General features: G+C 41.4%; 1 protein-coding gene across 1 annotated transcript in view; it reads right to left on the bottom strand.

Annotated features, from left to right (window-relative positions):
- The window catches only part of LOC133540745 (ephrin type-B receptor 1-like), a 301052-nt gene that overhangs the window by 172245 nt on the left and 101297 nt on the right, over positions 1-27510 (bottom strand). The window contains exon 2 of the mRNA XM_061883635.1: positions 373-437. Coding sequence (XP_061739619.1) covers positions 373-437 — 65 coding nt within the window. The remainder of the gene's footprint in view (positions 1-372; positions 438-27510) is intronic.

Here is a 27510-nt window from a genome sequence, read left to right as displayed (position 1 = left end):
AGCACTGCTAAAGACACATTTGATTGGTGAAAATTACCAATCAAATGTGAGGCCAAAATGTGAGGGGAATTTGCGGGCATTGGACAAAGTTGCGAGGCTGCACATAATTTGCAGGAAAGGTTATATATGAGTGAATTAGTGCGATTGCGACATTGCAAATACCTCCAGGGACTGCATAATGCAGTGCTACATTACCTCTGATAGAAAATGACTCTTCAAGAAATAGTGGTTTACGGGTGTTTATATGCAGATGTATTTACAAAAAGACACATTTGTCAATAGATCAAAACAAAGTGTATTCACACTAACCTTACAGTACACACTCATACACTCTAACGTGCACTTCTTCACATTCAATATTAATGTTCTTACGCCATTGGCAGGGAATGATATCCAGCCCAGCTCAGCCGTTGCTGTTCTTGTATCCATCACTGTATCTGTACCACAAAGAAAGAAAGAGCAAGGAATGAGAGAGCAGCAGGCAGAAGACAGATATGAGCTTACAATGAAAGCAGATCAGATGCAATGGATGTATAAAGAATCCTGTTCACGTAGTACTGAATTGTGAAAACAATAATAATAATAATAATAATAATATCTATGTAGATTCAACATATACCCTCCTGACACCCAGCGTCCCCAGTGGACATTTTCTTAAAGGCCTACTGAAATGAGATTTTCTTATTCAAACGGGGATAGCAGGTCCATTTTATGTGTCATACTTGAACATTTCGCGATATTGCCATATTTTTGCTGAAAGGATTTAGTAGAGAACATCGACAAAGTTCGCAACTTTTGGTCGCTGATAAAAAAAAGCCTTGCCTTTACCGGAAGTATGTGCGCGTGACGTCACCGGTGTGAGGGCTCCTCACATCCTCACATTGTTTATAATGTGAGCCACCTGCAGTAAGAGCAATTCTGACCGAGAAAGCGACAATTTCCCCATTAATTTGAGCGAGGATGAAAGATTTGTGGAGGAGGATATTGATAGTGAAGGACTAGAAAAAATAAAAAAATAATAAAAAGCGACGGCTCCGGGCGGCGGCAGTGTGAGCGTTTCAGATGTAATTAGACACATTTACTAGGATAATTCTGTAAGATCCCTTATCTGCTTATTGTTTTAATAGTGTTTTAGTGAGATTGTAAAGACATACCTCAAAGTCGGATTGGCTGCGGTGAACACGCCGGTGTCACAGAGAGAAGCCGAGGAGCCAAGCTCACAGCTGCCTTCTTTGACAGCTACTGCAGGAGGACGCATAATCCACCGATGTCTCCGGTAAGATATATATCACAATTTTCCCATCCAAAAACATGGTGGTTGACGTGGAGAAACATGTTCGTTTGACAGCTCTGTGTTAAAGCTTCACAACAAAAGAAAGACCGGCTGTGTCTCGGTGCTAAAGGCAGCTGTAATACACCGTTTTCCACCAACAGCATTGTTTTTTATAGTCTCCATTATTAATTGAACAAATTGCATAAGGTTCAGCAACACAGATGTCCAAATTACTGTGTAATTATTCGATGAAAAGAGACGACTTTTAGCCGTAAGCGGTGCTGAGCTAATATGTCCCCTCCAACCAATAACGTCACAAACACACGTCATCCTACGCGTCATAATTCCGCGACGTTTTCAACAAGAAACTCCACGGGAAATTTAAAATTCCAATTTAGTAAACTAAACCGGCCGTATTGGCATGTGTTGCAATGTTAATATTTCATCATTGATATATAAACTATCAGACTGCATGGTCGGTAGTAGTGGGTTTCAGTAGGCCTTTAAGGATTCTGTTATGCAAAACATGCAAAAATAATACTAATCACAATCATAAATATCACACAATAATAAATACTAAATACAATGCAAATATAATAATAATATAATATAAAATAAAAGCTAAAAAAAACAGTTGACAAGAGCATTCCAATCAAGTTGAAGAGGTAAAACAACCACGATTAGGTTTGTTTAAATTCACATTTCTATTGAACAGGAAATGGTGTAATTTATCAACTGGGAATACAATCAGTTCAGGACTCATCTACAGTACATACTGTATATAATCAAGAGTGAAAAATAAATGCTGTTCACTAAGTTATACATTTCAGTAAATTGTAGTTTTTCATAGTTGCTTTATTATAGAGCTTCAATATAGTGTATAACTAATTTAATAAATCATACTAGGGTATCAACAGCCTATGTAATAAATATACTTGTTTGTCGGATACAGTAAAAACAAAAACGGACTCAGGCAGTTGATATCCCAAAATGACAATCAGAAAGTATCTGACCATCAGAATTAACGGCCAAAATAAATCAACAGCAGAATTTGACAGGAACAACAATACTGTCAAGGAGAGTAATGAAATGCATTGATGTGTCGCAATGAGTTTCTGCAAGGTCCTGACTCTGTTTGTTAAAATTTCAAAAGCGGGCCTCAGCACAGATTAGGACTAATTTGTATGCTAAGTAATTACCAATGTAACACTTTCTGTTTCCAATCCTCATATTTGAGCAGCATCTTTGTGGACAGATTAGTAGAGGATTATATTTGACTTTTAATCCTTTTTATTTGCAATATTGGGAGGTTGTAAAAGGTGATGGTTCAGTTGTGTTCCATTAGCAATGTAATAGGAGACAAAGAAAACTACTATTATACAGGTAAATATCAGCCAGTGCATCTACATGTATGCCCCACAATAACCCCCAGGTTACATACACTGACTGTAAGTGTATTTTTAGACAGGATGGTGATATCCATTTTAGTTTGTTTTTCTGCTTGCTGTATTGGTTGACCTATTTCATCACATCAAAACAATGAGGCAGACAGCCTGTAACACACTGTGATGCAGCTGTGTACAGGCTAGGACTGGGCGATATTGGCTTTTATAAAATATCTCGATATTTTTATGCCATATCGCAATATACAATATGTATTTGGATATTTTGCCTTAGCCTTGAATGAACACTTGATGCATATAATCACAGCAGTATGATGATTCCATGTGTCGACATTAAAACATTCTTCTTCATACTGCTTTAATATATACTCATTTTAAACTTTCATGCAGAGAGGGAAATCACTAAGTCAATTTACCCAAACTGTAAATATTAAATACTCTTCATTCTCTCGCGGGTTACTTTTCAAATGAAAGAACACATTAGTAGTGCTGCTACCTTTTGTAGCAACACTTCTGCTTCCTACTAGTGATGGGTTGATGAAGCGTCATGAAGCGTTTTTGACACATTGGAAAACTGTATTGATACGGTGTCGATACTGTGTCACTAAATACCGACATCTGCTGGACATTAAAAATCTCTACAGGCAACCTACGGACCGACTCAACTGACACAGATTTTATGACCTAGTATATACAATAATATAAATCAAGTCATTGTATTTCATTTAGGATTATTTCATATCTTTATTTAAATGAAATATATATATTTAGCTGTTTTAGATACAGTCAATAAATAATGTGAACATGTATCAACTTGGAAATCTAAGAGAACGTGTTGTGAATGAGGATGCTTGTGGACTGGGGATTTTTGTATTTATTTTTTTTTACACATTTTTATTAAAAATAACAGTTTTTCCAACGTATTAAATTATACACGATTTCTCTTTTTAGTTATTTTTTCACGGCGGAAATCTTTCTTTTTGCCTGAGGCTGCTCCATGATCGACGACGACGATAAATGACAAATGACCAACGACAGAAGTGCGGCGATTCTGTTGGCAGCAGCATCTCGTTGACGGATGCGCTTCCTTATGAACACAGTTTGGCGCGCAGGCGTCAGTTCAACACAGTTCGCGCATCGGTCACGTGACCGAAACAGCTCATGATCGGTCACATGACTTTCTAAAAGCGGTACACGCACCAACACGGGGTTTTGCTCGATGAGCTCGACGCATACGCCAATGCATGCTTATTGCTGTTGTCTGCTGAATGTCTTCCCGCTTGAAGCCAAACCACCGTCAGGTAATGGACCCCCTGCTGTTTTTTGGGATCATCAATTGTTCTTCCTCCATTTGTGATCAGTTTCGCACCTTCTCTCTCTTGTAATGTCACTCGCACCACTCCGCTTGCACGACCTGCCTCAGCTAACGTTAGACATGATGCTACCTCTGCTCGGCGAGAGCGTATGACGCTAAACGCGCGACAATATGTGACGTATGTAAGAAGGTGGGCTTGTTTTACGTCTCTGTGAGAAGGAGAGACGAGAAGGAGTGAGAAACGCCTGCAGTGTAATGCCCGCAGCTAAAAGCAACTGTGTGAGAACGTATACTTGAACATTACGATATAGTCATTTTCTATATCGCACAGAGGCAAACCCGCGATATGTCGTTTATATCGCCCAGCCCTAGTACAGGCTATACACTTTGGGCCTGATCTACTGAGATCCAAATATTCATCCATTTTTTGCTGCTGGAGCCTAGCCCAGCTGCACAGGGCCAACACAGATAGACAGACAACATTCATACTCACATTCACACACTGGGGAGGATTTAGTGTTGCCAATCAGCCTGTCAATAACAAATGCTAAAAAGCGTGTGCGATCTATAAATTTGCATGTACTACCAGTGGGCGTGCTGCGGGTGATCTACTGTGTGTGTGACAATCATTGGTACTTTAACTTTAACTAGGACTGCGTGTACAATTGACAACAGGTCCAGGAACTAGCCATGGAGTTATGCTTAGATGTCTTAATGGCACAAAATTTGATCCTATTGAGGAAAAAAAATGTGTAAAATTATTTGATTTAGTTATTTACTAATTGGACTATGTTGGGCTTTAAGGCAGACATGGGCAAATTACAGCCTGTTCAGATTTTCAATCCGGCCCGCCAGACTTTTCCCCAAAATTGTTTTAAAACCTTTAACATTGAAACTGTAGCCACGTTTATGATGTGAAGGGCTGTTTTCAATTTTTGTTTTCAAATCAGATTTTTACAACATAGGTCTGTAGAAAAGTGATATTGTATCAGTTTGTTTGTGTTTTTTACCCTTTGCGCTCATAATTCGCCATGTTGCATTTTTGTTGTGTTTCGCTTGGTTGTAAAAGATGTTGATCGAGGAGGCCATGTGAGAAGTAAAAGAGGAGCGATATGTTGTCGATATTCACTGTTTTATCATTCATAGTTATCATTTTAAATCCCACATTCTTTATTTTGAAGTACATTGCTGGTGTCTCGTTAAGTAAAAAAAATTTAAAATACATTCCGTTTTTTGAGGTGGTCTGTCATAATATTTTAAGCATTCAATCAGATATTATTGGGAGTTTTTGTATAGGTATTTTTTTTAAAAGGGAACCAAGCACACATAATGTACAGCATATTTAAACAACAAACTTGATAATCTAATAAATTGTGTTCACAGACCATAGGAAAAAAAACATCATAACACATTAACATATAGGAGTGTGGGAAAAAAATCGATTCGAATTTGAATCGTGATTCTCACGTTGTGCGATTCAGAATCGATTTTTATCTGAAAAAAATAGATTTTTTTTTATACTTTTTTTTTATCAATCCAATAAAACAATACACAGCAATACCATACAATGCAATCCAATTTCAAAACCAAACCTGAGCCAGCAACACTCAGAACTGCAATAAACAGAGCAATTGAGAGAAGACACAAACACGACACAGAACAAACCAAAAATAGTGAAACAGAAATTAATATTATCAACAACAGTATCAATATTAGTTATAATTTCAGCATAGCAGTGATTAAAAATCCCTCATTGACATTATCATTAGACATTTATAAAAATTAAAAAAAGAACAATAGTGTCACAGTGGCTTACACTTGAATCGCATCTCATAAACTTGACAACACACTGTGTCCAATATTTTCACAAAGATAAAATAAGTCATATTTTTGGTTCGTTTAATAGTTAAAACAAATTTACATTATTGGTTATTGGTTATTTTCCTCTTTGTTCTGGAGGACACCACGTCCTCTGTTTTGAAATATAATTTGAAATATGGACTCGTCAGACCAAAGAACACCTTTCCCCTTTGCATCAGTCCATCTTAGATGAGCTCGGGCCGAGCCAAGCCGGCGGCTTTTCAGGATATTGTTGATAAATGGGTTTGGCTTTGCATAGTAGAGTTTTAACTTGCACTTAAAGATGTAGCGACCAACTGTAGTTACTGACAGTGGTTTTATGAAGTGTTCCTGAGCCCATGTGGTGATATCCTTTACACACTGATGTCGGTTTTTGATGCAGTACTGCCTGAGGGTTCAAAAGGCTGTAATATCATTGCTTACGTGCAGTGATTTCTCCAGATTCTCTGAACTTTTTGATGATTTTAAGGACCGTGGATGGTAAAATCCCTAAATTCCTTGCAATAGCTTGTTGAGAAATGTTGTTCTAAAACTGTTCGACAATTTGCTTACAAAGTGGAGACCCTCACCCCATCCTTGTTTGTGAATTATTTAGAATTTCTTGGAAACTTCTTTTTTACCCAATCATGGCACCCAACTTTTCCTAATTAGCCTGCACACCTGTGGGATGTTCCAAATAAGTGTTTGATGAGCATTCCTTAACTTTATCAGTATATATTGCCACCTTTCCCAACTTCTTTGTCATGTGTTGCTGGCATCAAATTCTAAAGTTAATGATTATTTGCAATAAACAAAAAAAATTATCACATATATATACATACATATATATATATATATATATATCTATATATATATATATATATAGATATATATATATATATATGTCTTGATTGGATTATCCAGAGAATAGTGCTCGATACCGTGGTAGAGCGCAATATGTAGGTGTGGGAAAAAATCACAAGACTACTTCATCTCTATAGATCTGTTTCATGAGGGGTTCCCTCAATCATCAGGAGATTTTAATGGAAGCATTCACATACAATGGTTTATATAGAGCACAGAGTGGGTGGGTACAAGCAGGCGTAGGGTGTGGTGATTGGCTCATGTGTTACCTAGGAGGTGTTTCCGTTTGTGGCGGCATGTTGAAATGATTTCACTGCGCTTGTTGAGGGATGATAAATCTGGATGATATATAATAAACAGTTTCTCTTTTAAGCATAGGTTGCATCTTTTATTACCACTGTTGTGAGGTGAGCTGGATGCAAGAATTTGCCATGTTATTGAATATTCAACATTATTGTCTTTGAGGTTCCAAATGTGTTTGCTGAGTTCTGTAGAATTCTGCAAAGTCTGGTTTCTAAAGGAGGCGTTGTGATTATTCCATCTTGTTTTGAACGCTCCTTCGGTTAATCCTACGTACGTGTCGGATGTGTTAATGTCCTTGCGTATTACCTTTGCTTGGTAAACGACTGATGTCTGTAAGCACCTTCCGTTGAGAGGGCAATCAGGATTCTTGCGACAGTTACATTCATTATTGGTTTCAGAGTCGTTTAGTCTGGGGGTAGGCAGTCCTTTTGCAATTGCTTTGTTGTGGTTTGAAATGATTTGTTGCATGTTATTCATACAGCTGTAGCTCAATTTAATGTTGTTCTTGTTGAATATTTTTCTTAGGGTGTTGCCTTTGGGGAAGTGTTTGTCGATCAGAGTGAGGAACTTGCGGCCGATGTTGGTTGAGACGTCTTTGCTGAATGGCGGATTGTACCAGATGATGTTGTTTCGTTTTCTGCTCTTTTTTGGTTGGTTTCCTGGAGTGGGTTCATAGGTGAGGGTGAAGTTGTATCCGCTTTCATCAAGTGCTTTCTGGTACGGGGGGGTTGCTTGGTCGAATTCAGCTTTGCTGGATGACAGCATCGATAGCCTTTTATTAATTCCGGTAGGTATTCTTTTCGTGGTGGTGGGTGGGTGGTTGCTGTCATGGTGCACGTATTGGAGTGTTGTGTTGGGTTTCGTGAATGGTTGGTAGCTGTTATTTCTCAGGTTGAAAGTGACGTCGAGGAAGTTGACGGTTTGCTTGTTGGCTTCAATCGTGATCCGTTGGCCGTTTTCTTTGACGGCCTACGGATGGTTGGTAGCTGTTATTTCTCAGGTTGAAAGTGACGTCGAGGAAGTTGACGGTTTGCTTGTTGGCTTCAATCGTGATCCGTAGGCCGTTTTCTTTGACGGCCTACGGATCACGATTTGCAAATCCTTTTCGATTAGCCTGTCATGTCACTGGGTTGAGTTTTTCCTTGCCCTGATGTGGGATCTGAACCGAGGATGTCGTTGTGGCTTGTGCAGCCCTTTGAGACACCTGTGATTCAGGGCTATATAAATAAACATTGATTGATTGATTGATACTTGAACAGTGCCATGTTGCCATGTCTTAAAACTAACATTACCGACTGTTGTTTGTTGTTCGTAAATGATCTGTTAGTTTGTGCCCCAACCTGAATCAGTAATACACTGCCTATTATTGCTATGATGAAATGAATCCAACAGCATTTAAAGTTAAAAGTCAAATACAAGAGTAAAACATTCTGATCATACACTAAAAGTATGTATGCGCCCTATTTTGTGTTTTGCTTATTTTTATGTCAATCTCAGCATGAAAGGAATGTCTGTTCATTTCACAGTCCCTTTTTACATGACATTTGTATCACTCAGAAACACCTGTCTTATTTCAAGGTGGATTTACACTTCAGTTGACAAATTATATTTTGTTTTTATTAGCTGAAGAATTGAGCATAATTAAATGTTTTTTTTAAAGAATATTGGAGATTATATTTGACTTTTGTCATTATATAGGTTATGGTTATTATCCATCCATCCATTTTCTACTGCTTATTCCCGTTGGGGCGCGGGGGAGCTGGTGCCTATGTCAGCTACAATCGGGCGGAAGGCAGGCTACACCCTGGACAAGTCGCCATCTCATCGCAGGGCCTAGGGTTATTTTACAAAACCTATTTTTCTTCCTTGGTGGTACCTGTTTGGGTGTATTTGGGATCACCATCATTCCCCAAAATGTTTAATCAAGGCATAGTGGAGATTTTTAGTTACAACAACGGATATTTCCGTGTATGGTTTAGTTTATGGGCCAAACTATATCGCGATAAGAGTTTGGATCCATATTGCCCAGCCCTACACTTGTGTTTGCGACAGTGCTAGCAAAGTTAAGGAGTGTTCTCTGTGTTTAATCGAGCGTTACAGTAGGGTGGCAGTGTATTTATATGTATTAGTGCACATTGTTTGAGTGATATTAATGACATTGCAATATTTAAGACAACTCATGTTGCTAGCATTTTTTTTCACTGCAAAAAAAATATTTCTGTGCTACAAATTTTTTTACATTTAGTCGAACCAAGCGTATACCCCCGTTAAGGACTACACCCCTACAGTCACCCACAGAACCATTTCATTTGCCATATGGAATCCGCACTTATCACACTTTCAAATATTACAGCAGCTCTTTTATACAGCTTGTAAGCCGCAGTCGAAGAAAAGAAACAGAGACAGACGCAGCACTGTATTGATGACGACAAAGGTATGGAGTTCATTTTCATTTACCGTTCATTTAATTGACTTACTACTATCAGTGCAGTCCTCCAATTTTGTAAAAAAACTATTAATTGCCTCTTAACATTGAATTTAATGCTTTGTAATGCCATTCGAGGCGAATTTTAGCACAATTCAATGCTGGGCAGCACGGTGGTACAGGGGTAGGTGCGTGTGCCTCACAATACGAAGGACCTGGGTTCAATTTTGATTGATTTCTAATGCAATATTCTTTTAATATACAATATTAGTATTAATCACATGCATCAGCGTGTTACCTTTGACAGCCCTAATATATATAAATATATAGTTCATTTTTTGCGCACTATTAATTATTGATGCAGCAAAAATTTGGCCGATGAAACGAGACATACGTTGATCCCAAAAGAGCGTAGCTAAAATCGGATGTTGCGATGACTTGGGCTTGTCTGGATCGGAGGCAGCGTGTCCGCAATGTGGATTTCAGTATGGGATACTTCTCTTGTTTGGGTAGAATTTTTAATCAAGAATCGAATCTGAACTGAGTTATTACCCCCAAAAATCAAATCGAAAAAAACACGGATGCTATTTTATCCCGCAGGTCTGTTTCACAGGTTTCCCTGCTCTTCAGGGGAGTTTTAGCAATAAACTCCCCTGAAGAGCAGGGAAACACATTACGTTTTGTTTTTTTAAGTTTTTATTAACTGAATAATTGAGCATAACTAAATGTTTTTTTAAAGAAGATTCGAGATTATATTTGACTTTTCTTATATTATTTTCAAGGCTTTTTCTTTTTCTCTTATCTCAAAACACCTATTATGTAGAGATTCTATTATACACAACCTACTTTTCTGACTTGGTGGTACCAGTTTGTGTGTATTTGGGATCCCCATCATTCCCCCAAATTTTAAGTTTGGGGGAATTCAGTTTGAGCAATAAACTCCCCCGAAGAGCAGGGAAACCTGTGAAACAGACCTGTCGGGATGAGATCGTCTCCATGTACACATACATTCACACAATTTAAATGACGATTTCCACACCGACTGCCACTAATTCTCATTCCGTCTCATTAATTGTTTCTCTGTCAGTCTTGGCCCTGGCGTAGTTTCACATGCATCATTTGTGTGAGTGTGTTCAGGGGTGTGTTAAGTCGACCGGGTATGCGATTACTAGGAAACTTAAACTACCTACGCCTCACAGGTGTTTTGTCTCATTGTGGGGAAAGAAAAGCAAGCCCAAATAAGCAACCGCATGTTAAAACAAGCTAAAAAAACGAAACAAGATTTTTCAAGTGACTTTAGGAAAAAACAAACCCAAAGTCACTTGTTAAAAAAAAGCTACCTTGCCAACACAGTTAAAGTAAGGTAAAAGCAAATCTGAAAGATGACAAGGTCCAATACCATACAATTGCTCCCACAATCCCAAAACATGCAAGTCAGACTAATTGGAGATCTTTAATTGTCAATGGCTGTCAAAGTGAGTCTTGCACATACTTGCCAACCCTCTCGATTTTTCCAGGAGACTCCCGAATTTCAGTGTCCTTCTCAAAAACCTCCCGGAGAAACCATTCTCCTGAATTTCTCCTGATTTTCACTGGGACAACAATATTGAGGGCGTGCCGTGATGGCACTGCCTTTAGCGTCATCTACAACTTGTCTCATCCGCTTTTTCTCCATACAAACAGCATGCCGGCCAGCCACATGTTGTATGCGGCTTCTACAGACACACGTAAGTGAATGCAATGCGTACTTGGTCAACAGCCATACAGGTCACACTGAGGGTGGCTGTATAAACAATTTTTGTCAGGCTTGTCCCTGACAGTTTTGGTCAATGTCTTAGTTTTTCCTCTGCATTTGTCTTTAGTTCCTGTCAGCACTCTTATTTTGGTTCTGTTTCCTGTTTGTCTCCCTGAGTGCGGTGTAACCCTCAGCTGTGGCTGATTGGCAACTGGCCACACCTGGGCTCAATCAGCCAGGCACTATTTAAGACCTGTTTTCTCCTCCAGTCAGGGCTGGATTATTGTCGTGTAAATGTCATTTTCTACTTGTCATTCCTACTGGTCGTGTGATTGCAGCGTAGCGGTAAGCTATATTTGGTAGATGTTTGTAGCTTGCTGTTTTTTGTTCCCTGCTTCCGATTTGTTTGTTCATAGCCCTTAGTTTGTTATATCCGCCCACGTGCGTGCTTTTTGTTTGTACCCTTTGTTTGTTCTAGTTGTAGTATTTTAAATTAAACTATGTTTTCCTGCAAAATGCCTCCCTCCTTCTCTGCAAATTGGGGTTCGACACAAAATAACTCTGACAATTTTAACACTTTATACAAATATGTGCCACACTGTGAACCCACACCAAACAAGAATGACAAACCCATTTCGGGAGAACATCCGCAACGCAACACAACATAAACACATCAGAACAAATACCCAGAATCTCTTGCAGCCCTAACTCTTCCGGGACGCTTCAATATACACCCCCGCTACCACCAAACCCCGCCCCCCCCAATTCACAGGTCTCAAGGTTGGCAAGTATGGTCCTGCATCCAGTCCAGGTTGACCCCACCTCTCACGTACAGTCAGTTGGGATAGGACCCAGTTCACCCGTTGGCCTGGACAGGACTAATTAGGAACTGGAGAATGAATTTCATGAAAATCCAAAGACGTCTTTACTCGGCGAGCTAGCTTCTTTAACCTGTCTGCATCACTTGCATGCAAAATGAACACATCAATGTAAAAGCTGACAAGTTGCACAGCACGCTGACAACACGGATTCCAATTCACAACCTTTTGTAGTAAAACACAATGCGTAAATTAAACGACACCACACTGTGAGGTGGCCGCGGGCAAACAAGCCCCTTGATTCCTTGCATGCCCGCCTCCTTTTTTTAGTGGCTCATGCTGTCACCCTGCTTCCTATTAGCTCCCCTTCCTCCTCACAGCCTCCCAACCTTCCTCCTCTCTCTCACTCTTCCACCCTCTTTTATCCGCCCCTTCATTTTTTTTCTCCGGCAAACCCACTTTCTCAGCCCTCCCTTGAGAACGAAGGTCGTTTGGGGAACTGAAATGATTGTCACGCAAAATGTATTCAGCTATCAAAAATCACAGAGCAAAGCTTATTCAGACGGTAAAAAAATTGTCCCTATTCAATTTGTAGCTTCAGTGCGTTCAGTGTCATCTTGTCAACACGACGTTCTCAAAAAAAAAAAAAAAACACTCAAAAATGGAGTGCTTGCTGAGCCTTCTTTGTATTCATTCAATTTTTTGTCTGCTTTAATGCTCACTCACAAGTATTTGTATGATGTATTACAAAGGACATGCTTTAAAGACTGATACATCTACATTGTTGATATATGACTTGTTTAGATATAGTCTTGCAAACATTTGACTTGTTTGGTAAGCAAAGCGGAAGAAGATGGATGGATGGATGGTAAGCAGCCGAGCCGTTGTTTGCTTACTTAATACCTAAAGACAAGTTGTCACGTGTTAACTATTCTATTTATGGCCAAAATTGCTCTTCGATTGAAATACAAAACATATGTTTAATGTACCGTAATATTTTTTTATTAAAATGAAGCCAATAATGCCATTCTTTGAAGTCCCCTTTATTTGGAAAAGTATCAAAATACATTTTGTTACCTTTACCAAAATATTGGTATCGGGACAACCCTAATGCCTAATATTCTCTTCAAAGTGTACAGACTTTTAGTAAAATATGGACTATTGTCAAGATGGTCATGATTTCATTGCTTCTAATATTGAATTTTGCTTCAATATACAAACTTTTCTATTAACAAATCTTGCTCAGAACTAGTTATGATTGTAAATCAAGGGTTCACTGTATACCGCAGTATTAAAAAATCACAAATTGAAAACAACTACAATTATCCGTCATGCAGTGCCAGCAGTACGAGAGAAGGGAGAGGTTAGACATGCATTTGGCATTGGTGACACACATACTAGTACTGAGGAAGATGATAAAATGGCTAATACTAGCTAGCTAACATGATGCGAAAAGTTAAAGTACAGGCATAATGATGTGTTGTCGTCAAATTCAAGTAATAATTACAGTTGTGATCAAAATTATTCAACCCCCACACAATTTTGGTGTTTTAGCAAGTTGGACATTTATTACGTATTTTGTTTATAGTCATATCAAATAAAGATCCATTAAGTAGACAAATGCAACTTCAATTACAACATTATATTTTGTAACATACCAAACAGTGTCATTTCTCTTAATATCGCATTGACAAAATTATTCAACCCCTTGAAGATCATAACTCTTACGAACAGAATTTGAATAAGGTCTTTTCAACCAGGTGTTGAAAACACCTGTAGATGTGATTAGAACCATAACGAGCAACAATTAAACTGATTGAAAAAGACTGTGACGCTCAGCTTCTTGTAGATGGTCAATGGTGTATTTGCAACATGGTGAAGTCCAGGGAGGGGTCAAGAGAGGAGATAATTTCTCTTCATAAGAAATGATATGGATATAAGAAAATAGCAAAGACATTAGAGATTCCAAGAGACACAGTTGGGAGCATAATTCGCAAGTTTAAAGCTAAAGGCACAGTGGAAACACTACCTGGGCGTGGTAGAAAGAGGATGCTGTGTGCAACTGCTGTCCGGTATTTGAAGCATACAGTGTTGAAAACCCCCCGGGTAACAGCTGAGGAACTACAACAGGACATTGCAGAGGGGGGAACGCAGGTTTCGTCCCAGACAATAAGGCACGCACTACGAGATGAAGGCCTCCATGCCAGAACTCCCAGGCACACCCCACTTCTGACTACCAGGCAGAAGTAAAAATAGACTCCAGTATGCCAAAAATCATCTGGACAAACCCCAAAGGTTTTGGGAAACTGTTCTAAGGAGTGATGAGACAAAAGTGGAACTCTTTGGGCCTATGAATCAACGTTATGTCTGGAGGAGAAAAAATGAAGCTTACAAAGAGAAGAACACCTTGCCTACTGTTAAGCATGGTGGGGGGTCAATCATGCTCTGGGGCTGTTTCTCTGCCTCAGGTACCGGGAATCTCCAGCGCGTTCAAGGCATTATAAAATCTATTTCCTACCAGTATATATTAGCTGCAAATGTCATGAAGTCAGTGACGAAGCTGAGGCTTGGGAGATGTTGGACCTTCCAACAGGACAACGATCCCAAGCATACCTCCAAATCAACATCAGAGTGGTTGCAGAAGAAGGGCTGGAAGACTCTGGAGTGGCCTTCACAGTCGCCAGACCTAAATCCTATAGAAAACCTGTGGTGGGACTTGAAGAAGGCAGTTGCAGCACGCAAGCCCAAGAATATGAATGAACTGGAGGCCTTTGCCCAAAAGGAATGGGCTAAAATACCTGTAGATCGTTGCAAGAAGCTTGTATCCGGTTATGTATCACGTTTGAAGGATGTAATTACTGCCAAAGGGTGTTCTATTAAGTACTAAAGATGCATGTAACTAGGGGGTTGAATCATTTTGTCAATGAGATATTAAGAAAAATGTCCTTTTTTGGTATTTTGTAAAATACAGTGTTACAATTTAAGTTGCATTTGTCTATTTGACACATCTTTATTTGATATGACTATAAACAAAATTTGGAATAAATGTCCAACTTGCTAAAACACCAAAATTGTGTGGGGGTTGAATAATTTTGATCACAACTGTAAGTTTACAAATTAGTCGAAAGTTATCAAATACAAAATCCATCAACACCAAAAGACTCATGGACAATGGTGACCGACGAGTCACCTCCCTTTGTGTTCGAAGTGAACCACACTACGTTATGATCGTGCATCGTAAACATTTTAACGACACTGTTATTTTTATTGATTATATTTGTAACTGCAAGACTTTTAAGTTTACCACCAAAAAGAGGATCACAGCCGTATCTGGAAGGTACTTTTGCAAATACACCATATTGCCAACAGTATTTGGCCACCAATCTTTACTCACATATGAACTTTAAGTGCCATCCCAAGGAATGTTTCGGTATCCTGGAGCATTCAAAGCTCCTTTCACTGGAACTAAGGGGCCAAACCCAACTCCTGAAAAAACAACCCCACACCATAATTCCTTCTCCACCAAATTTCACACTGGGCGCAATGTAGTCAGAAATGTAGCGTTTTCCAGGCAACATCCAAACCAAGGTGGTCCATCAGAATGCCATTTGGAAAAGCGTGATTCATTGCTCCAGAGAAGGCATCTCTACTACTCGAGAGTCTAGTGGTGACGTGCTTTACACCACTGCATCCCACGCTTTGCATTGGACTTGGTGATATATGGCTTAGATGCATCTGCTCGGCCATGGAAACCTATTCCATGAAGCTCTCTGCGTACTGTATTTGGGCTAATTGGAAAGTCTTTGCACTATGCGCTGTAGCATCCGCTGACCCCCCTCTGTCAGTTCACCTGGCCTACCACTTCGTGGCTGAGGTGCTGTTGTTCCCAAACTCTTCACTTTTCTTATAATAAAGTTGTCTTTGGAATATCTAGGAGAAAGGAAATTTCACGACTGGATTTGCTGCACAGTTGGCATCCTGGAAATCACTGAGAGTGGCCCATTCTTTCACAAATGTTTGTAGGAACAGTCTCCATGCCTAAGTGCTTGATTTTATACACCGGGCCAAGTGATTAGGACACCTATTTCTCATCATTTGGATGGCTGGCCAAATACTTTTAGCAATATAGTGTATCTTCATCTCCCTACACGCCTCACTGTCGTGAAGTGCGCCAAAAAAAAACAAGCAAATACTTTCTGCCTACACAATAAAACCGAATATAAATGTATTTATTGTCATTGCACTTAAATAATATAACGTAAATAGTTTAGATTAAATACCTTTAAGTCTATTAGATTACATTGTTTCTGACTGCCCAAGCAAAATAAACTTAAATATTTACTAGGGCTGCGAATCTTTGGGTGTCCCACGATTTGATTCAATATCGTTTCTAGGGGTCGCGATTCGATTATAAATCGTTTTTTTCAATTCGACGCAATTCTCGATTCAAAACGATATTTTTCCGATTCAAAACGATTCTGTATTCATTCAATACATGGGATTTCAGCAGGATCTACCCCAGTCTGCTGACATACTAGCAGAGTAGTGGATTTTTTTTTGAAAAGCTTTTATAATTGTAAAGGACAATGTTCTATCAACTGATTGCAATAATGTAAATTTGTTTTAACTATTAAACGAACCAAAAATATGAATTAATTTATCTTTGTGAAAACATTGGACACAGTGTGTTGTCAAGCTTATGAGATGTGATGCAAGTGTAAGCCACTGTGGCACTATTTTTTAAAATTTTTATAAATGTCTAATGATAATGTTAATGAGGGATTTTTAATCACTGCTATGCTGAAATTATAACAAATATTGATACTGTTGTTGATAATATTCATTTTTGTTTCACTACTTTTGGTTTGTTCTGTGTCGTGTTTGTGTCTTCTCTCAATTGCTCTGTTTATTGCAGAGTGTTGCTGGGTCAGGTTTGGTTTTGGAATTGGATTGCATTGTTATGGTATTGCTGTGTATTGTTTTGTTGGATTGATAAAAAAATAATAATAATAAAAAATGAGAATCGATTCTGAATCGCACAACGTGAGAATCGCGATTCAAATTCGAATCTATTTTTTCCCACCCCCCTGATATTTATGATTAATATTTTGCACTTGGCCTTACGATGAGGTGGCGACTTGTCCAGGGTGTACACTACCTTCCGCCTGATTGTAGCTGAGATAGGCACCAGCGCCCCCCGCGCTCCCAAAGGGAATAAGCGGTAGAAAATGGATGGATGGATGGATTTTGCACAAGAAGAAGTGATACTTTAATGGAACCTGCAGTGATTGAATGCTGCAACAGAAGTACACTTTACTTACTTTATTTGCATTTATTTCTAAATTGCATTCTTGAGACTTTTAAGAAAGTTTAAACAGTCCAAAGTAGTTTCTGGTGAAGAGAAACAACTGACAAAATGTGTATTTTCGATTAAAATTGAGAAATTTTCAATACTTAAGTGTAGATCAAATTGAATCGAAATCAATGGATTTAGAACCTTATGAGTTGAAATGTAATCGATTTAGAAAATGTATTATATTGAGACCTACTTCAATCAATCAATGTTTACTTACTGTATATAGCCCTAAATCACTAGTGTCTCAAAGGGCTGTACAAACCACAACACAAACCGCTACGACATCCTCGGTAGGCCCACATAAGGGCAAGGAAAACTCACACCCAGTGGGACGTCGGTTACAATGATGACTATGAGAACCTTGGAGAGGACGAAAGCAAAGGATGTCGAGCGGGTCTAACATGATACTGTGAAAGTTCAATCCATAGTGGATCCAACACAACCGCGAGAGTCCAGTCCAAAGCGGATAGTGGATCCAACACAGCCGCGAGAGTCCAGTCCAACTTGGACACGTTTTACTTTTTTCAATATTTTCTGTTTTGATCTACTTGAGCTACTCAGTGAAATCATTTATTTTAACTTATACAATAGTTATGTCTTTCAGACAGGTTGAGCAACTGTCATATTATTCATTTAAAAATAATTCTAAATAAGCGCTCCCCTCTTCCTCTAAATCAAAATCCACCCAAGAATGGGGCCATATGAATTCCTTCCCTTGTGTAACTTCCGTATTTTCGGACTATAAAGCGCAATTAAAATCCTTTCATTTTCTCAAAAATCGACAATGCACCTCAAAACTTGGTGTGCCTAATGTATGTGTTATTTATGGTTGTGCTCACTGACCTAAGTGTGACCAAAAGATGGAAGTCACACATTAGAGTAGGGCTGGGCAATATATCGATATACTCGATATATCGTGGGTTTGTCTCTGTGCGATATAGAAAATGACTATATCGTGATATTCGAGTATAAGTTCTCACGCAGTTGCTTCTAGCTGCAGGCATTAAACTGTATGCGTCTCTCCCTCTTTCTTGTCTCTCCTTCTCACAGAGACTTAAAACAAGCGCACCTTCTTACATACGTCACGTGTGCAACGTCACACTCCCTCCCCGAGCAGAGAGGTAGCGACATGGGTAACAATAGCTGTGATGCTAATGGTGTGTTGCGAGTGGTAATACGAGAGAGAGAAGGTGAGAATCTGGTAACAAATGGAGGAAGAAATAATTCCCAAGAAAAACAGCACGGGGTGCATCGTCTGGCAGTGGTTTGGCTTCAAGCGGGAACATGTTGAACATTTATACGGTAGAAGCGTTGTTACCAAAAGTAGCAGCACTGCTAATTTGTAGCATCATTTGAAAAGTCACCCCGCTAAAGAATGAAGAGTGCTTCAAACTGTGCATGTCAACATCTCTGTTGGGTGCCACACCCACAAAATGCAGAAGCAACTATTTCCACATCAACACCGTAGGACACATACTATTTGATATGCAGCTCATTTTTATGTGACACTTATTGAAATATCTTGTGTGACATCATGCACGAAAGTGCACTTTATTTGTTTTAAACTATTGTAGTGGCGTTCTATACAAAAAGCACACTTTAATTTAGTGTTGTTTTGATATGTCATGGTAGTGACATGCACAAAAGCTTGTTTTGAAATGTCTCTGACAATCTTGCACTTTCTGTTTTAAAATGGCATGAATGTTTGTGCCACTGCTTAATAAGTGTTTATGAATACACTTTTGGTCAATTGACTTAGTTGTGATTATATGACCGAAATAAACGTATTTCATTCATTCATGTCCCTCTCTGCATGAAAGTTTAATATGAGCATATATTAATGCAGTATGAAGAAGAATGTTTTAATGTAGACCAGGGGTGTCAAACTCAAACAGAGTGGGCCAAAATTTTAAACGGAACAAGGTTGAACAAATTAACCTTTTAATAGGGACCCAAACAATTTTTGCATTAAAGGCTTATATAACTTTAGTGACATGCAAAATCTCCTCTCTGAGTTGCCACCTTACCGTGGTAGAGGAGTTTGCGTGTCCCAATGATCCTAGGAGCTATGTTGTCTGGGGGCTTTAAGCCCCCTGGTAGGGTCTCCCAAGGCAAACTGATCCTAGGTGAGGGACCAGACAAAGAGCAGCTCGAAAACCTCTATGAAAAGTAAAAACAAAGGACCCAGATTTCCCTCGCCCGGACGCGGGTCACCGGGGCCCCCCTCTGGAGCCAGGCCCGGAGGTGGGGCACGATGGAGAGCGCCTGGTGGCCGGGCCTGTACCCATGGGGCCCGGCCGGGCACAGCCCGAAGAGGCAACGTGGGTCACCCCTCCAATGGGCTCACCACCCATAGCAGGGGCCATAGAGGTCGGGTGCAATGTGAGCTGGGCGGGAGCCGAAGGCAGGGCACTTTGCGGTCCGATCCTCGGCTACATAAGCTCGCTCTTGGGACGTGGAACGTCACCTCACTGGGGGAAAAGGAGCCTGAGCTAGTGCGCGAAGTAGAGAAATTCCGGCTGGATGTAGTCGGACTCACTTCGACGCACAGCAAGGGCTCTGGAACCACTTCTCTTGAAAGGGGCTGGACTCTCTTTCACTCTGGCGTGGCCGGCAGTGAGAGGCGACGGGCTGGGGTGGCAATTCTGGTTGCCCCCCGGCTTAAAGCCTGCACGTTGGAGTTCAACCCAGTGGACGAAAGGGTAGCCTCCCTCCGCCTTCGGGTGGGGGGACGGGTCCTGACTGTTGTTTGCGCTTACGCACCAAACAACAGTTCAGAGTACCCACCCTTTTTGGGTACACTCGAGGGAGTACTGGAGAGTGCTCCCCCGGGTGATTCCCTTGTTCTGCTAGGGGACTTCAACGCTCATGTTGGTAACGACAGTGAAACCTGGAGAGGCGTGATTGGGAAGAATGGTCGCCCGGATCTGAACCTGAGTGGTGTTTTGTTATTGGACTTCTGTGCTCGTCACAGTTTGTCCATAACAAACACCATGTTCAAACATAAGGGTGTCCATATGTGCACTTGGCACCAGGACACCCTAGGCCGGAAGTTCCATGATCGACTTGGAGTTGTGTCATCGGATTTGCGGCCTCATGTTTTGGACACTCGGGTAAAGAGAGGGGCGGAGCTTTCTACCGATCACCACCTGGTGGTGAGTTGGCTGCGATGGTGGGGGAGGATGCCGGACAGACCTGGCAGGCCCAAACGCATTGTGAGGGTTTGCTGGGAACGTCTGGGAGAGTCTCCTGTCAGAGAAAGTTTCAATTCCCACCTCCGGAGGAACTTTGAACATGTCACGAGGGAGGTGCTGGACATTGAGTCCGAGTGGACCATGTTCCGCACCTCTATTGTCGAGGCGGCTGATCGGAGCTGTGGCCGCAAGGTAGTTGGTACTTGTCGTGGCGGTAATCCTAGAACCCGCTGGTGGACACCAGCGGTGAGGGATGCCGTCAAGCTGAAGAAGGAGTCCTACCGGGTTCTTTTGGCTCATAGGACTCCAGAGGCAGTGGACAGGTACCGACAGGCCAAGCGGTGTGCAGCTTCGGCGGTCACAGAGGCAAAAACTCGGACATGGGAAGAGTTTGGGGAAGCCATGGAAAATTACTTCCGGATGGCTTCGAAGCGATTCTGGACCACCATCCGCCGCCTCAGGAAGGGGAAGCAGTGCACTGTCAACACCGTGTATGGTGCGGATGGTGTTCTGCTGACCTCAACTGCGGATGTTGTGGTTAGGTGGAAGGAATACTTTGAAGACCTCCTCAATCCCACCAACACGTCTTCCTATGAGGCAGCAGTGCCTGGGTAATCTGTGGTGGACTCTCCTATTTTTGGGGCTGAGGTTGCTGAGGTAGTTAAAAAGCTCCTCGGTGGCAAGGCCCCAGGGGTGGATGAGATCCGCCCGGAGTTCCTTAAGGCTCTGGATGCTGTGGGGCTGTCTTGGTTGACAAGACTCTGCAGCATCGCGTGGACATCGGGGGCGGTACCTCTGGATTGGCAGACCGGGGTGGTGGTCCCTCTCTTTAAGAAGGGGGACCGGAGGGTGTGTTCCAACTATCGTGGTATCACACTCCTCAGCCTTCCCGGTAAGGTTTATTCAGGTGTACTGGAGAGGAGACTACGCCGGATAGTGGAACCTCGGATGCAGGAGGAACAGTGTGGTTTTCGTCCTAGTCGTGGAACTGTGGACCAGCTCTATACTCTCGGCAGGGTTCTTGAGGGTGCATGGGAGTTTGCCCAACCAGTCTACATGTGCTTTGTGGACTTGGAGAAGGCATTCGACCGTGACCCTCGGGAAGTCCTGTGGGTAGTGCTCAGAGAGAATGGGGTATCGGACTGTCTTATTATGGCAGTCCGATCCCTGTACGATCAGTGTCAGAGCTTGGTCCGCATTGCTGGCAGTAAGTCGGACACGTTTCCAGTGAGGGTTGGACTCCGCCAAGGTTGCCTTTTGTCACCGATTCTGTTCATAACTTTTATGGACAGAATTTCTAGGCGCAGTCAAGGCATTGAGGGGTTCCGGTTTGGTGGCCGCGGGATTAGGTCTCTGCTTTTTTCAGACGATGTGGTCCTGTTGGCTTCATCTGGCCGGGATCTTCAGCTCCCACTGGATCGGTTCGCAGCCGAGTGTGAAGCGGCCAGAATGAGAATCAGCACCTCCAAATCCGAGTCCATGGTTCTCTCCCGGAAAAGGGTAGAGTGCCATCTCCGGGTTGGGGAGGAGACCCTGCCCCAAGTGGAGGAGTTCAAGTACCTAGGAGTCTTGTTCACGAGTGGGGGAAGAGTGGATCGTGAGATCGACAGGCGGATCGGTGCGGCGTCTTCAGTAATGCGGACGTTGTACCGATCTGTTGGGGTGAAGAAGGAGCTGAGCCGGAAGCCAAAGCTCTCAATTTACCGGTCGATCTAAGTTCCCATCCTCACCTATGGTAATGAGCTTTGGGTCATGACCGAAAGGATAAGATCACGGGTACAAGCGGCCGAAATGAGTTTCCTCCGCCGTGTGGCTGGGCTCTCCCTTAGAGATAGGGTGAGAAGCTCTGTCATCCGGGAGGAACTCAAAGTAAAGCCGCTGCTCCTCCACATCGAGAGGAGCCAAATGAGGTGGTTCGGGCATCTGGTCAGGATGCCACCCGAACGCCTCCCGAGGGAGGTGTTTAGGGCACGTCCAACCGGTAGGAGGCCACGGGGAAGACCCAGGACACGTTGGGAAGACTATGTCTCCCGGCTGTCCTGGGAACGCCTCGGGATCCCCCGGGAAGAGCTAGACGAAGTGGCTGGGGAGAGGGAAGTCTGGGCTTCCCTGCTTAGGCTGCTGCCCCCGCGACCCGACCTCGGATAAGCGGGAGAAGATGGATGGATGGATGGATGGACATGCAAAATCCAGTTTCAAATAATAATAATAATAATAAAAAAATATCAATGGCATATCAAATAAAATTTAAATAAAAATGTAATGCCTTTTTTTCTATTTGCAATCTTCTGAGGTAAATATCAAATTGTTTCCACAGGCTAATAATACATTTGAAAATAAAAGAACAATAATGAATGAACCAAACATTCAAGCCTTGAAGTAGCAAGAGAAAATGCATGTATAAAACGTTAATTATTGGTCAGTTTGCTGGAAGATTCCCGGAAGAGTTAGTGCTGCAAGAGGTTCTGGGTATTTATTCTGTTGTGTTACGGTGCGGATGTTCACCCAAAATGTGTTTGTCATTCTTGTTTGGTGTGGGTTCACAGTGTGGCGCATATTTGTAACAGTGCTAAAGTTGTTTATACGGCCACCCTCTGTGTGACCTGTATGGCTGTTGACCAAGTATGCCTTGCATTCACTTGTGTGTGCGTGTGTGTGTGTGTGTGTGTGTGTGTGTGCGTGTAAAAGCCACAAATATTATGTGACACGCTGTTAGTATGGAGGAAAAGCGGATGTGACGACAGGTTGTAGAGAACGCTAAAGGCAGTGCCTTAAATGCACACCCCCAATATAATTGTCCAGGTGGAAATCGGTAGAAATTCGGGAAAATGGTTGCCCGGGGACATTTTCTGGAGGGACACTGAACTTCGGGAGTCTACCGGGAAATTTAGGAGGGTTGGCAAGTATGACTATTAGCGGTGAATGCGGTGTTACAGCGGCACTGACGCTGTATAACATCGGCGGGCCAGCTGTAATGCTAAATTGATATTGCCTCAAGGGCCAAATTAAATTACACGGTGGGCCAGAGTTTGACACCCATGATGTAGACACATCGGATCATCCTACTGCTGTGATTGTATGTATCAAGTGTTAATTCAAGGCAAACGCAAAATATCGGGATATATATATCGTGTATCGCGAAATATTGGAAATGGCACTAAAAAATTTACTGCTAAAACATATTGATCAATTTTCTAGCGCCGTGTGTAATGATCTATATTTTCAATGGAACATTTAAAATGTTGGTGTTTACTTGAGACTTATCTCTTATGTTTGACTGCCATCTACCGGTCACACTTATCATTACACCATGTACCAAATAAAATGGTCCAGCGTCCCTGAAGAGTTGGTACTGGGGAATCCTGGGTATTTGTTCTGTTTTGAGGTGCAAATATTCTCCCGAAATGTGTTTGTGATTGTTGTTTAGTGTGGTTTCACAATATGGCACATATTTATGACCGTTTTGGCGTTGTTTATACGGCCACCCTTAGTGTAACATGTATGGCTATTGAGTAAGAAGGCCCTTCATTCACAAAGTCGACAAGGTCATTAAAATTGGCTATGACTTTACAGGGTGACTAATTACTTGTCATCTTCAAACTGAATTCATTTTCACCCTGCCCAACGCCACAAAATCATTGTGGTGCGTAAACTCAACCAAACCTATTCCATACATTACGTGCACCGGGTTATAAGGCGTACTATCAAGTTTTGAGGGGGAAAAAATGATTTTAAGTGTGCCTTATAGTCTGGAAAATACAGAATATGTTAAAGGACCTAATTGAGAAGAAAACATAGCCTTGCGTTTGATGGTCTGTGCTAGGTTTATTAGACTGTAACTGCTCATCACTGCTGATTAACACCACACACATCTCTGTGCGTAGCACTCTGTGATCAGCCTAATTACTTTTGACATATTGGAGACTGCGGTCGCACCCATCCCCACACCTCCTAAATCAATGCTGGACCACGGGAAGACACCCAAACCCTTTCATGGCGAAAGGAGGAATAGGTAAATGCGTACGCTGCTACAGCACTTATACAGGCTACTAAACACTTTGAGGCCCACGAGGGACACATCAAACTACTTTCATCACAGATGCTGAATTGTATTATTTCACTGCATGTGATCTACAAGTTCTGCTGATCAAATGGCAAGTAAGGTCAGACCACGGTATGCTAATTTGCCTTGCATCCCCGGGAACACCCCCCAACACCAAAGAACTCTGATGTCCAAAGAGTGCCAATTAGTCCTGATGTATATGCTAGTGTGTGTGTGTGTGTGTGTGTGTGTGTGTGTGTGTGTGTGTGTGTGTGTGTGTGTGTGTTCTTGTATCTCAACCCTTCTTCGGACAAGGAAAAGTACCTTCCATATGAGGACCCAATGCGGAAAACCCTTGTATCTAATAGAGAATGTTATATTTGAAATCTATAAAAATTAGGGTGGTCCCAAAAAGGAGGGAATTTTCAAATTAATTGTGTGTTGGTTTTAAAAGTCCTCCCCCTCTGGTCAACATATGAAATAAGAAAGTGTGTGTAAAAATGTGAAGTGCTCCACCTCTGGCCAACATATGTAATAACAAGTGTGTGTAAGATATTTAAATGGCAAAAATTAATAAAAGATTAAATAAATATGTATATAGAGACATACTGTAATAACTTGAAGTAAATAATGAAAAATAAAAAACAATTACAAACAAAACAATTCACCAAAAAAATTAATTCAATAAAAGCAGTCTTTTTCTCACAATGTGTCGACTCTTTTCTGATAAAATTGGGAACAATTTCTCATGTTCCTTCGGTTATCTTAAAATTATTACTTTTTTAATGCAAAAGTGTGACATTTGTACATTTTGTTGAGTAAAATCGAGACCTTTGTCATAATTGTGCCAAGTAAAATTCCGATGATGGTGACAGAGGTAGATATCTTCATATATCCATATTTAAGAGTTATTTATTTTCTCCATAGGCATATTTGAAAACAGCTAGTGTTTTTCCATTTGTTCTCTTCTTGGTTGTCCGCTAGTGTTATTGCGTGTGTTAACCTGGAAGCGTTAGGAATGTAAGGAGTAGCTATAACTCCCTGTCCCAGGCTAAGAAGAACAGGTAAGGGTATTCGTTCCGGTAGGTTGGAGCGGGGGAGATATTAAAGAAGACAGCGCTTCCGTAATGTTTTCAGATCAACTTGGGCGATGCGATTTGAATGTGTTGTTCATAGAGTGGTCTCCCAAAGCTTTGGAATAAAATTTCAAAATAGCTACTCTGTCTGGGATTTATTTAAAACTAGCTAATGTGTCATCAAAAGAACTTGGGGGGTGACCAGCAGAAAGCCTGGTCCAAACGCAACAATTGGGGGCTCGTCCGCGGAATGACACGCTGAGAATTGGACATCACTTACAATCTTCCGGACAAATTCACTTGGCCAACACATAAATCAAGGTAAGCATAGCCTCTTTCTAAAATCTGCATTAGGAGTTTGTCCTGAAGTTTGTAAGTCAAACACTGTTTTGTACCCCAGACACAGAGTGGTGATTTTGAAAGATTGGTTGCATTTTTGCCTTGTCCGACATTACATAATAGTTGTAAATAGTAGTCAACTCACGTCATTGTGTACAGACTATAGTGACGGACTGTTTTATTGAAAAGTGAACTAATAGTCGGGTGAGGCTCACCCTGGGTCGTTGGACGTCGCCAAGGGAGTAAAGGGTTGGGAACCCTTCAGACTACCGTGACCGGCTGCTTCACTAACGAGTAAGCAAATAATTGGGTGTGGCTAGCCCTGTTTGGGGTTTGGTCTCCCCTAAAAGAGTAAAGGATTCGAACCCAGTCGTCGGGGACGAGTGACTCTGAGTAAAAGGTTTGAAACACGTCATCGGGGATGACATAAACGGTTCGGACCTCATTGTCTGGGATAATTGATTCGGAGTAAAGGGTTCGAAACTAGTCGTCAGGGACGATAGATACTGAGACAAAATAGACACAACGGCCAAGGAATGTGACGGACAGGAACGTAATAGCGGCTGGGAGAATGTGATGAATCGTTACTGTTTGATGATCAATTGAATGTACTGTTGGTGACAATGAAATTAACAAGTAGAGTTTAAAAAAGAAATAACTCTTAAATATGGATATATGTAGATATCTATCTCCGTCAAAAAATAAATTCAATAAAAGCAGTCTTCCTCAGAATGTGTCGACTTTTTTCTGATAAAATTGGGAACAATTTCACATGTTCTTTCTGTTTTTGTAATATTGTAATTGGTTCTCTTAAAATTATCAATCAATCAATCAATGTTTACTTATATAGCCCTAAATCACTAGTGTCTCAAAGGGCTGCACAAACCACTACGAAATCCTCGGTAGGCCCACATAAGGGCAAGGAAAACTCACACCCAGTGGGACGTCAGTGACAATAATGACCCAGTGAGACGTCGGTGACAATGATGACTATGATAACCTTGGAGAGGAGGAAAGCAATGGATGTCGAGCGGGTCTAACAAGATACTGTGAAAGTTCAATCCATAATGGATCCAACACAGTCGCGAAAGTCAAGTCCAAAGCGGATCCAACACAGCAGCGAAAGTCCCGTTCACAGCGGGGCCAGCAGGAAACCATCCCAAGCGGAGGCGGATCAGCAGCGCAGAGATGTCCCCAGCCTATACACAGGCAGGCAGTACATGGCCACCGGATCGGACTGGACCCCCTCCACAAGGGAGAGTGGGATATAGGAGAAAAAGAAAAGAAACGGCAGATCAACTGGTCTAAAAAGGGAGTCTATTTAAAAGCTAGAGTATACAAATGAGTTTTAAGGTGAGACTTAAATGCTTCTACTGTGGTGGCATCTCAAACTTTTACTGGGTGGGCATTCCAGAGTACTGGAGCCCGAAATGAAAATGCTCTATAGCCCGCAGACTTTTTTTGGGCTTTGGGAATCACTAATAAGCCGGAGTCCTTTGAACGCAGATTTCTTGCCGGGACATATGGT

Source organism: Nerophis ophidion, linkage group LG22 (assembly GCF_033978795.1).
Source record: "Nerophis ophidion isolate RoL-2023_Sa linkage group LG22, RoL_Noph_v1.0, whole genome shotgun sequence".
Lineage (NCBI taxonomy): Eukaryota > Metazoa > Chordata > Actinopteri > Syngnathiformes > Syngnathidae > Nerophis > Nerophis ophidion.
This window is presented reverse-complemented; position numbering and strand designations above follow the sequence as displayed.